We start from the raw sequence: 13,236 nt of genomic DNA on the forward strand, positions 1-13,236 counted from the left end.
GAGTTGCCGGTACAGCTGAGGTAAAAATCTTTGTGGGCCCTGAGAAGTATTCCACACGCATCTTCCACACGTATGCGTAAAGGCACGGTAGCTTCACTTGCGCCTCGCCATAACCAACGCCGAGCCCCATTCAATATCCACGAGATTCTCATCATTGCGAAAATGCGAATCGCTCTGGGCAAGCTCGTCAAACATTCGATCCATGATATCGCCATTCCCGCCTTTCGAACGAGCTTCCTGGCCCGGATGCGCTTCCTTCCAGCCATGATATGACGACCACGTGCGCACATACTCTTTGCATTCACCCACGCTAACAGTCTTCTCCATAAACAGAGTGCCCTCGCCAGTATGCTTGCCATTAGTGCCAGGCTCATACTCGATCCGCCGAAGGTCGTCCCAATGTTCAGCAGGCGGTTGGATGACCCGCAGCTTGTCCTGAACATACGATCGACCAGGCTGAGGCCAATACGATCCTAGCTTGTCTGGATGCTTGTCATAGGCATAAGACATCATGATTTCACTAGCTTTGGGGAAATCCACAAACACATGGTCTTTGTATCCCCAGAATGCCAGCGTGCCGCCAGGTCTCACGATGCGATTGATCTCCGGCCACAGACGAGAGAAGTCGAACCAATGTGCGGCTTGTGCGGCCATTGCACAGTCGACCTCGCCGTCGCGGATGAATTCACAAGCCTCGGCTGAAGCTTGTCTGAACTCGATGTTTGACGATTGCTCTTTCGCTGCTCGCTCTTGTGCCTGCTTTACCATGCCTGCGGACGGGTCCGTGCCTACGACTCTTTCGAAGCGCTTGCTCATTTCACGCGTCGCTATACCGGTGCAGCATCCAAGGTCAAGGCAGAATCGTTTCGGACCGCGATGGTAGGCTAGGACGGCATTGTAGAGACTGGTCGGGTATGAAGGTCGAAAGGCAGCGTACGAGGCATGACCAAATGTAGACTTGCTGCGAGGATGATGAGCGTAGTGGACTGAAGAACCATGATTCACGAGCACTTACGCGAAAGTAGCCATGGTGAATGAATATACGACCTGTTCGACTCCTTGGAATGTTTATGGCGCTGTCAGGTATGGAGGTGCAGCATGGTCAACTTATGCAGTCCGCATAGCAATCACAAGCATGCTCGCGTCGCTCGTGCATGCTTCTTCTAGGGAGGCCCATACATACCAGATTGTCAATGGAGGTTCTCACCGCCTCCTCTACTAGCCCACCTCTACGACCAACTTTCTATGTTTGCCCTCGTACTATACTCGCTATTGACTCGCAAAATGCCTCTACGTATCGATCTCTCGCTATAGAGGGCTTAGATAACCTTACAAGTTAATAGCGGCACTATACAAGGCGAAATCCTATAGCACCTTATATAAGAGACTAGTTACTAGATAGCTCTTTCTACGCTTTGTCGGAGGCTTAAGGAATAGGGGGTTAATTATAGCTATTACGCTTACTATAACCGAGTTAATAATATCGAGGTACTAAAGATCCGAGTCGTATATACCTTCTCCGCTTTACGCTTAACTAATAAAGAAGCGGTTAAAGTACTAAAGATAGATAGATTTAATATTAGCTAGCGGAGATATTAACGGATACGTTAAGAGCTTAGATTAAAGAAGGCATTATCGCGAGATAGATAGATAGAAGCGGAAGAGGAGATAGTAGAGGTCTTATAGGAAGAGCTCGAGAAGTCTATAGTAGAGTCCTTCGGCCGACGGTACCTATATACCTATATTAGGTCTAAATACAATATTATTAGCAGAGATCGGCTATATCGTATAGCTTGCTTACTAAATCCTAAAGGGTTGCGAGTCCGCCGCGAGCGGGCGCGAGAGCACTATAGAGCGATTATTATACTAGGCCCTAGCTACGTAATATTAATAGATGCTTACTATAAATTCGAGTATTAGGGGATACAGATCTACGCAGCTATTAATGTCTACTCGCGTTACATTATCTAGGTTTACGTAGGGATTACTAGCCGTATAGCTGTATCCGTACTCGCTTAATATATTGCAACGATTAAGAATAGTAGTATAATGCTATAGATTATCCGATTAGACCGTAGGGCGGAAACGATTCTAGCCGCGGACGCTTACTATACGACTCGCCTTGCGACTCGCCTTACGACTCGTAGTAACCCGGATCCGGAACTAGAACTAGAACTACTAGCTTTCGAAGACTGCTTCAAATACGGTACGAGTAAGATAAACTAGCGGATCGAGGCATAGTAGCGCTAGCAAGCACCTGTATTAAATAGCTAGAGGGGCTATTTTTACGAGTTGCTACGCGAGTTACTATACGATGCTAAATTGCTAGCCGATCGGATTGCCTTCCTTGCAGTCTATATACTAATTATACGCTATAAAGTCCTCGAATTTATTTACCTCTAGAATAGCTATCGGATTAGGAAGCAGGCTAATCGACTATACGTCGTACTAGGTATTCCGCATATTCTATACTATTATCTAGAGCTAAGCGGGCATTCTTATTAAGGTATTCCTATACCTAATAGCGTACTTGATAATATAGAGCAAGACCTTTAAGGATTCGGTATGTATTAGATTCTATAGTACTCGCTATAGACTCGCTACAGACTCGCTAATAGACTCGCTAATTCCTAGATCTTAAAGCCTACCTACCCGAGGCTACGCTTACTTAGTATTAGATAGCATTATAGACTCGCGGCTTCTCGTATCTAGTTAGTAGTAGCGAGAATAATAGCGATAGAGAGCGAGTTTACCGCTAGGTATACTTACTTCTTCGATAGCTAATTGCCGAGTATATAGCTATAGGGTTAGGGCCTGAACTAATAGAGTTAGACAAGCTATTAGCAGCTCGTAATTAGACGTTAGGTAGGGCGAATACCGGGGCTGGATTAATTAAGTTTGCAAATAATATATACTAATCTAAAATGAGGGATTTGCGAGCCGGCCGCGAGCCGGCCGCGAGTCGCTTATTTCAGTTCTATTTCCTTCTTAATCTTTCAATTCCTATCTTGTTCTACCTCTATACTACTACTATAGTTCTACCTTAGTTCTACTACTAACAATACCTGTCTAGGGTACCTTTTATACTGTTACCGGCGCTAACTATATAACACTATTAAAAGCATACGCATTCTGTAACTAATGTAGTCTTAAGAACCCTAATCTACTAACCGAGCGATTTGTATACGAGCCGTTAGTAGCAGCCGTAGCTGCTACCGCTACTACTGCTACGAGTTTAACTACGAGTACGGTACGAGGCTTTAATGCGTTCCCTTCTCTACCTAAGGCGGCGAATACTATACGCAATGCTGCTATTTAGCAGTATAAGCTAACTTCTCGACTAAATGCTAGATCTCGGAGCCTCTCGCAACGTCTACTAATACCTATACAACTATTAAAGGAGCTAACAAAGGTATTATTTACCTACCGCTATTCAGTTTTTAGCTAGCGAGTAGAGGTTTCTCGTAGGAGTAGAGTCGACCTATAGGAATATAATCCGCTAGTCCTATAGACTTCTATTACTAATATCTAGTCTAACAAAGACTTCGAAGAAGCTAATATATTACTTATAGACTGGGTTCTTAGTCGGATTGACGCTAAGGACCTACCGCAAGGTAGCGTCTATTAGGTCGACGACTATACGGACTACTTCTTCTATACTAATTTCGATAATAAGCGCTTGTTACTAGATAAAGTCGCTTCTAAAGCACTCGGCCTAGGACTAGTTAAAGAGGCTCTTATACTCTTTAAACCGCAAATAGGAGGGAAAGCAATAAAGCAGCTACTAATCTATTACCTTAAAATCTGTATCTAACAATAGCGGAAGCCGCAGCAATAAAGGCAACTAAAGCGGAAGCACCGGCTAAGTACTCCTACTACGAGTAGTAGCGCGAGTGCTATAGCGAGTTAGGACGGGGTTGTTCTATCTATAGAGATTAAGTAAGAGAAGCTATAGAAGGAGAAGGTAATCGATACAAAAAAGCCGCCTAAGTTTATTAACCTAAGCGGCGAGGACACCGCGAGGCTACCGCGAGTTACGCCTATTCTAAAAGAGTCGAGCGAAGCTAAGGACTAGTAAGATAGCTAGCAAGATAGCTAGCAATATAGCTAGCAAGATAGCTAGCAAGATAGCTAGCAAGATAGCTAGCAACATAGCTAGCAATATAGTTAGCAAGATAGTTAGCAAGATAGCTAGCAAGATAGTTAGAGCGGACAGAAGAGTTAGAAGCTAAAGCGTGCTTAGAAGCTAGTTAATCTATTGTCTATAGAGACACGATCGAAGAAGAAAGGAAATAGAAATATAGACTCGTAGTAGACTCGCTATAGAACTCGCTATAGACTCGCTCCTTAAACATTATCTACTAGTAGCTCGCGATCGCTATTTAGCTATAGCTCCTTCTATATCGTATATACATCCTTAGACTTAATAATGGCCTTATTCTTAAGCTATTTGAACTACGAGAGGCAATATCCTTCTAACTTATCGAACTTAGCTTCTAATGCCTTAATCTTTGCCTCTAATATAGTATTCTTTGCCTCTAATATAGCATTCTTTGCCTCTATAGCCTCGACTCGCGCCTGCATCGCGGCTAGCTCGCTATTTCTATCCTCTTCTTTAACCTTAATCTCGCTAGTAGTATAGCTACTCTTGCCCTAATACTTGCAATAAGCGTAGACTCTCTCTCCTTCGATATCTAGTACGCGACACTTATAGCCGTTATCGTAGCGAGTGTAGAAGTAATATAGCGATAGTACTAGCTTTCCTTACTTAGTCTCTATAATAATACCCGTAGCCGAGTATTTACGTAGTCTGTTTAATACTACCTTCTTCTTTTATAGATTTGCGGTATCGTCGAGGAGGTCTTGCTATATCTGCTCGCTATAGTACTAGAAATCTTTCGTATTTGTAGTCGTAGGACGTCGAAGGCTAGAGCGAGTTAGTAGCGAGTCTATAGCGATGCGCCTCTTAGCTTACGATAAATATAGTCCTCCTGCTAGTAATATAGGTGCTAAATCGGGTACTAAAGCACCTATAGTAGCTATAAGAATAAGGTCGCGCGAAATACTAGTTATAGCTCGAAACGGTAGTAGTAGTAGTAACGCTGCTATCGCTATCGCAGTCGCTATCGCAGTCGCTATCGTAGTCGCTATCGCTGTCGCAGTCGCTATCGCAGTCGCTATCGATAAGGGTATAGGAAGAACAATATAGCGAGTCTAGGCGCGAAGTTATAGCGAGTCTAAGTAAAGTTTGCGATATAGTAAGGAAGGCGCAACAATAATAGGAAGCGACAATAGACTAAAGTAAAGCTAAACCTCTATTAACAATCTAGTATGTATAGAGCTCCGTCTTCTTCGCGCAATTATAGTCGAAGTCGCTTACATATACGAAGCGATTATTAACGCCTATAAACTGTCGATGCTCTATTCTAGCCCGACCTCGGACTAAGAGCACGCTATCCTTATTAAGAACGCCCCTTTACTCCTAGATTAGCTCGCGGGAGACACATAAAGTATTAGTATAACAAACGCTAACTATTTCTACATTTCTATAGCTTAGAATTAGTAAAATTATATTACTAAGTAGAAGTATAACTCGAGGTACTCTTCTCTAGTAACTATAGTTAAGATATATACCTATAAGCGGTAAGCCTCTATTAGAAGAGCAATGCCTAAAGCTATTTAAGTAAAATGCTAAAAAAGCTAGAGTAGCCCTTCTTTCTCTAGACCGTTTATCTAAATTCGATATCTATAAGAAGCTAGAAATAGATAGGCGAAGGAGTAAAGACTTATCTAGATAATCTAGAGGACCTTTAGATTAGCTTTCTTCGAAGAATTAGATAGTAAACTTAACGCTACTAGTAGTATTACAAGACGCGTATAATAGGCTCGCTAAAGCCCTCCTAGCGCTATCGAAGCCTCGACCTATAGCCTATACTATATAGTAATACTTATAGTAGCCCTATTAAATAAGCGCTATATAATTACCTAGTAATAGGTTCTATATTCCTAATAGAGATATAGCTAGATACCCTAGGCCTAGACGACCTAGTAGTACTATAGATCCTTTTATTATTTAAGAGTAGCTTTATAGCCGAGAGAATACTATTCTATATAAGGGTAATACTATAATTACGGCAGTCTATTAGGGCTAAAGAGGCTATACGTAATTAGTATATAACTAGGCCGAGTAAAGCTAGGGTCTTAGTACCTTAGGTAGGGCTTAGCGCTTAGCGTTAGGCTAACTAGCCTACCTTCCTCCTTCTCCTCCTAGACCTTTATCGAATACTACTTGTACCTACTACTACCCTATCTACCTACTAATATAACCCTTCTTATATAGTATTCGATCTACCCTTTAAGGGTAGTAGCTAGATAGTCCTTATTTTAAGCTTTTAGCGGTATAGCTACGAAAACTATCGATTTAACTATATTACGTCTAAAGAACGGGACCTATATATACTATTCTATTAAAACAACTATACTAATTATTAAGCAAGGCCTTCTATACGGCCTATTATACTAAGTTAATCGTACTAAGCCGATATCTACTAATTCCGCTATATCTGTATCTTAGGGGCCGATAATACATTATTAGTATTACCCCCTATTATAATAGCCGGCTTATTACGAAGCAATAACAACCGCAGCGCCGCTAGTAGCGCTAGTAACGACAACGCTAGTAGTATAGTGCCTACTAAAGTGCCTACTAAAGTGCCTCCTACTAAGGTACCTACTAAAGAGCCTACTACTAGGCCTACCGAAGAACCTATAGTTCTAGGTAACGACCTAGAGTTGCCTATTAACGACATACTTAATAATATTATTAATCGACGATATAGCTAACTAGCCTTTAGCCCCTAGCTAGTAGCGAGACTTTAAGAAGCTATCTAAAACAGGCTCGCTACTCTACGTTAAGAATAATAGCTAAAGGACAACCTCCTCGAAATTCGCCGCCTTTAGGAGGCCCTAATAACTAATACTAAGCCGATAGTAGGGCCTTCCTTACTATTAGTCCTAGTCTAGAAGAAGGATGCTAAACTTAAGGACTATACCGTATTTAATAGCTCTAGTCGAAAGCAATATAACGACTATATTCGTAACTATAAGCTTAACTAGCGAAACGTACTAAGGGCCCTTCTAGACGACTACTCGTTAGTCGTCTATACTATATAGTATATTAACGGTAACCCTAAGCGTATATAGGATAACTATTTTAATTCCCTTTACGACTAGACTGCTGTTTAATAGCATAATTACAAGACTATTATACTAAACACCCTTAGCAACCCTATATTACGCTAGTAGTACGCCTAAGACTAATACCTACGTACTAAACAAAAGGCCGACTAAACCTCTCGATCCTTCGAGGCCTATCTAAAGATGTTAGGGCTAAAGAGGCTACACGTAATTGGTATATAACTAGGCCGAGTAAAGCTAGGGTCTTAATGCCTTAGGCAGGGCTTAGCGCTTAGCGTTAGGCTAACTCTCCTACCTTCCTCCCTCTCCTCCTAGATCCTTATCGAATACTATACTGATTTACTACTACCCTATCTACCTACTAACATAACCCTTCTTATACAGTATTCGATCTACCCTTTAAGGGTAGCAGCTAGATAGTCCTTATTTTAAGCTTTTAGCGGTATAGCTACGAAAACCGTTAATCTAACTATATTGCGCCCGAGGCGGGATCTATACGTACTATTCTATTAGAATAACCGTACCAATTATTAAGCAAGGTCTTCTATACGGCCTATTACACTAAGTTAATCGTACTAAGCCGATATCTACTAATTCCGCTACATCCGTATCTTAGGGGCCTATAATATATTATTAGTGTTACCCCCTATTACAATAATAGCCGGCTTATTACGAAGCAATAACAACCGTGCTGCCGCTAGTAGCGCTAGTAATAACAATGCTAGTAGCACAGTCCCCGCTAAAGTGCCTACTAAAGTGCCTCCTACTAAAGAGCCTGCCGGAGAGCCTATTAAAGAAGAACCTATAATTCCGGGTAACGACCTAGAATTGCCTGTCGACGACATTCTTAACAATATTGTTAATCGACGATATAGCTAGCTAGCCTTTAGCCCCTAACTAGTAGGGAGACTCTAAGAAGCTACCTAAAACAGGCTTACTGCCCTACGTTAAGAACAATAGCTAAAGGACAACCTCCTCGAAATTCGCCGCCTTTAGGAGGCTCTAACAACTAATACTAAGCCGATAGTAGGGCCTTCCTCACTATTAGTCCTAGTCTAGAAGAAGGATGCTAAACTTAAGGACTATACCGTATTCGATAGCTCTAGTCGCAAGCAATACAATAATTACATACGTAATTGTAAGCTTAACTAGCGAAATGCACTAAGGGCTCTTCTAGACGACTATTCCTTAGTTGTTTACGCTATATAGTACATTAATAGTAACCTAAAGCGCACCTAGGACGACTATTTCGATTCCCTTAATAATTAGACTGCTATTTAGTGGAAAACCTATAAGACTATTATGCTAGACACTCTTAGAAACCCTATACTAAGGCAACAACACGCTTAGGACTAGTACCTTCGGGCTAAGCAAAAGACTAATTAGATAGCTCGCTCATTTAAGGCCTATTTAAAGACCCTCGAAGACGACCTCCCGACTAAAACTAATTCTATCTAGATCTCCGAAATACGCCCTAAATTAAGATAGGAATTGGTCCTTAAGTTGGACCGCCGCCGTGTGTTTAAACAGACCAATCTTATACGCATTCAATTTATAGTCGAAGTAGAAACAGCCGAACGGGCTATTTAGCTCTAATAACGACTAGAATCGAGGATCCGACTAGCTAGTACTAACCGTAGCAACCGTAGCCGCGGGGGAAACCAAGGTTCCTACTAAGACAACAATGCTAATAATAGGAATAGTAATGATCGTAGGAGAGGCCGTAGCCGGCGGCTATATAGAGGAGGCCGCGATAGGGGCCGTAGAAGGGGCTCGTATCCCTATAATGCTAACCGCTCTGCTAACAATAACAACAGCTACGGCAGTCTACTAACCGGATTGAAGTGCTTTAATTGTGACAGTACTAGCTATCTACTAGGCTAATGCGACAAACCTAAGGACTAGGCCCGAATTAACCGTGCTTCCGCTAAGTATAAGAAACACCTTTTAGCCGCTAATGCTACCCTAGTCGGCTCTTTTAATTAGTCGAAAAAAGAGTAAGCGCCGCACTAACTGTTAGCCTTATGCGGCGTAAGACTATCGATATTGTGCTAGCTATTATACGTACCTATCTTATATCTAGGCCCGACACTAACTATAAGGCAAAGGTTATACTAGACCCCGGAAATTCAGTTAGCGCCCTTATTAGCTATTACCTAGCTAAGCAATTAGACCTTCGACAACTGCCGAAGACCGACCTACTAACCCTTGCTTAGTTTAATAACGCTCGGCACTTAACCTATAGAGCCTACTATGTTCCTATAGTTTTAAAAGACGACCTCGGAAATAAACGCCTACTAAACTTTACTGCCTACGCGGTAGACATAGACAGCCTCCTATCCGATATTGTTATTAGCAACCCTATTCTTAAGTACTACGCTATAGTTATAGACCTAGGTAGCTAATAGTAGCGATTTAGAATCGCTAGGAAAGAGGACATTAAACACATTAATGTTAGCGAGTGCCCTAACGATATTAGGGTCCTATTTATTAGCAACCTAACCCTAGCTAATCCGACTACCGACCTGCTCGGTAGGGATAACGAAGAACCTATGCCCCCTAACGGCATAGACTCTAATTAGCTCGAACGCATACTAGAGCCTATTCGAGAGACCTATATTAATATGTTTAAACACTACTTAGCATCGACATTGCCTATATTTAAGGAGACAGATTATAAGATTGACATTATAGAGGGTAAAGAGGTTCCTTTTAGTCCCCTCTACAACCTTAGTAAACGAGAGCTCGCTGTATTACGTAAGTACCTAGAGGAAAACCTAGCTAACGGTCGCATTCGGTATAGTAACAGCCCTGCTAGTGCACTAATCCTGTTTGTTCTAAAGAAGGATAGTAGCCTGCGGTTATACGTCGATTACCGTAGACTTAATACTGTTACTATTAAAGACCGCTATCTACTTCCGCTTATTAATAAGACCCTCGATCGCCTTTCTAGCGCTTACTACTATACTATACTAGACATCAAGGATGCGTACTATCGTATCCGTATTCGTAAGGGTAACGAATAGAAAACAGCCTTCCGTACTCGCTATAGCTATTTCGAGTACTTAGTTATGCTATTTGGTCTAGCTAATGCCCCTACTATATTCTAGTCCTATATTAATCGGGCCCTTTCGGGCCTATTAGATCACCTCTGTATAGTTTACCTAGATAATATCCTAGTTTATATACACTCTCCTAACATTACGGAATACTAGGCTACAGTCCGTAAGGTACTCGATCGCCTAAGGGCCTATAGACTGTATTGCAAACCTTCTAAATGCACCTTTGCTGCTAAAGAGGTGTTATTCCTTAGCTTCCTCGTATTAACCGAGGGTGTTAAGGCTAATCCTAATCGGATTAAAACAATTACTAAATGGCCTATTCCTACGTTAATTAAGGAGCTACAGTCGTTCCTCGGTTTTGCTAACTTCTATCGCCGATTTATTAAGGGCTATTCGAGGCATGTAATGCCACTAACTAAACTTACCAAAACTAAGGCTAACCCGACTAGAGAGTTTAAATAGACTAACAAAGCGCGAGCCGCTTTTAACGGTTTGAAGTAGCGCTTTACTAAAGTCCCCTTATTGTACTATTTCGTACTAAGCAAACAGATCCGCGTTAAGACTAACGCTTTACAGTTTGCTATATTAGCTATTATGTTACAATAGGCTAATAACAATTACTAGTACCCGATTGCCTTCTTCTTAAGGAAGATAATTGATGCTAAGCGTCGCTACGAGACCTACGAGCAAGAGCTCTTAGCTATTATTAAAGCCTTTAAGCACTAGCGCTACTATCTCGATAGTGCCTAGTATACTATTTAGGTCTATACGGACTATAACAACCTCCGTAGAATTACGAAGGTTACTAGGGTTATAGGTCGATAGGCTAGATAGGCCGTCTACCTCGCTAGGTTTGATTTTGATATATTATATCGGCTAGGCGTAAGCAACCCTACTAATAGCCTATCGAGGCGACCTAATTACGATAGCGGGACTTAGCAATCTATCAATTCATTGTTTCTAACCCTATAGTATAAGATTGCTATAGCCTATATTGTTAATAAGCAAGCGTAGGATAAGCGGCTTACCGGACTCCGCGACGGCTTAAAGCATATTAATGCTCTTACTATATTAATAGTACGTGTTAAGGTAAGGGCTAAGGACATAGATAGGAGAAGTTATAATAACTCCCTAGTCGACATCGCAATATATAGTAACAGCGATAGCACTAATACAGTTAATCCGGCTGCTAGTGCTATTAGATACATATAATACGTACCTCGTTTAATAGCGAGGGTACTGTTAAATAACCTTGTAAATAGGGATAGTTAATCGTTTATAGATAAGCTGTTACGGGCTTAGTAGAGGGACGCCTTTGCTACTAAACGTATAGACAAGCTTGTAAGTAGGCGAAAGACTCGATCTAGCAAGAGTAATAGTTAGTCGATCGACGACAAAGGTTACTTAAAGTTTAAGGGCAGATACTATATCCCCGCTAAACAATCGATTAGACAAGAGCTTTTAAAGAGGCACTATAACGGTAAGCTCGCTAGTTACTATAGCACAGAGAGGTCGCACGAGTTACTATCGCGCATATACTACTAGCCAAATAGTAAGCGGTATATAAAGGAGTATATGCAGACCTATGCAGTATACTAGCGAGTTAAAGTACTAAAGCACTTACTATTTAGCGAGTTGTCTTTACTCCCTGTTCTAAAGAAGCCTTTTGTAGAGCTTACAATAGACTTTATTACAGGTCTCCCCCCTACTAAGCGAAGAGGAAGCAAAGACATCTTTAATGCTATCCTAGTCGTCGTAGACCGATTTACTAAGGGCGCTCGTTACATCCCTGCTAGGAAGGATTAGACAGCTATTAACTTAGCTAAGTCACTATAGAATAACATCTTCTATAGCTATTAGGGAACCCCTAAAGGGATAGTCTCCGATAGAGGCTCGACATTCACATCTTACTATTAGAGTAAGATATGCCTATAGCTAAGACTTAAGCATCGCCTGTCTATAGCGTTCTATCTACAAACAGATAGCTAGACCGAGAGGCAAAATGCTACGCTATAGCAGTACCTGCGTAGCTACATTAACGAGAACCCTAACGACTAGGTTAACCTCCTATAACTAGCCGAATTCGTATACAACAATAGTGTCCACTTATCTACTAAGGTTTTACCTTATTTCGCTATAATAGGCTAGAACGCTGCTATGCTATAAGACCCCCTATCGCTCGAGGCCGAGCGTAAGGAAAGGGAAGCGGGTTAACCTAAGATACTAGCGGCTATTAAGAGGGTTCAAAAGATGCGAGAAATTCACGCTAAGATAGCTAACAAACTAGTAAAGGCCTAGGCCTATTAGAAGGCCTACTATAATAAACACTACCTCCTAATAACCTTTAAGTAAGGCGACCTAGTTATGCTTAGCATAAAGAACCTCCGTATCCGCAAACACCCCTCGCTTAATAGCAAAACAAGGCCTAAACTCGCACTAAGGTACATTAGCCCTTTCCGTATCCGAGAACCTAGGGGCACCTAGGCCTATTAGTTATAGCTTCTACCTTATTACACTATCTATGACACCTTCTATGTGTCCCTCCTTAAGCCGTACTACCTACGCGAAGGGGATGAAGCACCTACTAAATCCGAGGACATACTAGCTAATAGCGAAGAGCTATAGTCTATAGAACGTATCCTAAAGCATCGGACTAGGCAGGGCAAGAAGGAGTACCTATTGAGATAGCAAGGCTATTTACCTAAATAGGACTTATAGGAAGCTAAAGGTTCCTTTAAGGACATAACCGAGTTATTAGATAAGTATTAGACTAGCGTAAAGAACAAGAAGAAGGCTAAAAGCTTATAATGTTACTATTAAGGCCTAGGATTAATGCTACCCCCGGGGTACTATTAGCTAACTAATTAGCTACAAGCAATTGTTAGCAATAAGAGACAATAAGGCTATACTACTATAGTAAACGCGCACCGAGTGTTAACAAGCGCGCTACGACGCGTTAATTAGTTACTGCTCTTTT

At 41.6% G+C, this 13,236-nt stretch overlaps 2 protein-coding genes across 2 annotated transcripts; both read right to left on the reverse strand.

Annotated features, from left to right (window-relative positions):
- Nucleotides 1-17: 17 nt before the first annotated feature.
- On the reverse strand, nt 18-1,100 carry MYCFIDRAFT_70746 (uncharacterized protein). The gene is made up of 2 exons (XM_007931609.1): nt 1,016-1,100; nt 18-961 (listed from the first exon to the last, which is right to left on the reverse strand). Exons 1-2 carry the CDS (start codon nt 1,027-1,029, stop codon nt 94-96), a joined length of 882 nt encoding a protein of 293 aa, XP_007929800.1. The 5' UTR covers nt 1,030-1,100; the 3' UTR covers nt 18-93.
- On the reverse strand, nt 1,069-9,843 carry MYCFIDRAFT_177675 (uncharacterized protein; the record flags this gene model as incomplete). The annotated part of the gene is made up of 3 exons (XM_007931636.1): nt 1,069-1,106; nt 1,132-1,239; nt 9,834-9,843. The coding sequence occupies 3 exons, from the start codon at nt 9,841-9,843 to the stop codon at nt 1,069-1,071; spliced, it is 156 nt and encodes a 51-aa protein (XP_007929827.1).
- Nucleotides 9,844-13,236: the final 3,393 nt, after the last annotated feature.

This window comes from Pseudocercospora fijiensis (assembly GCF_000340215.1).
Source record: "Pseudocercospora fijiensis CIRAD86 unplaced genomic scaffold MYCFIscaffold_8, whole genome shotgun sequence".
NCBI classification, from domain to species: Eukaryota; Fungi; Ascomycota; class Dothideomycetes; order Mycosphaerellales; family Mycosphaerellaceae; genus Pseudocercospora; species Pseudocercospora fijiensis.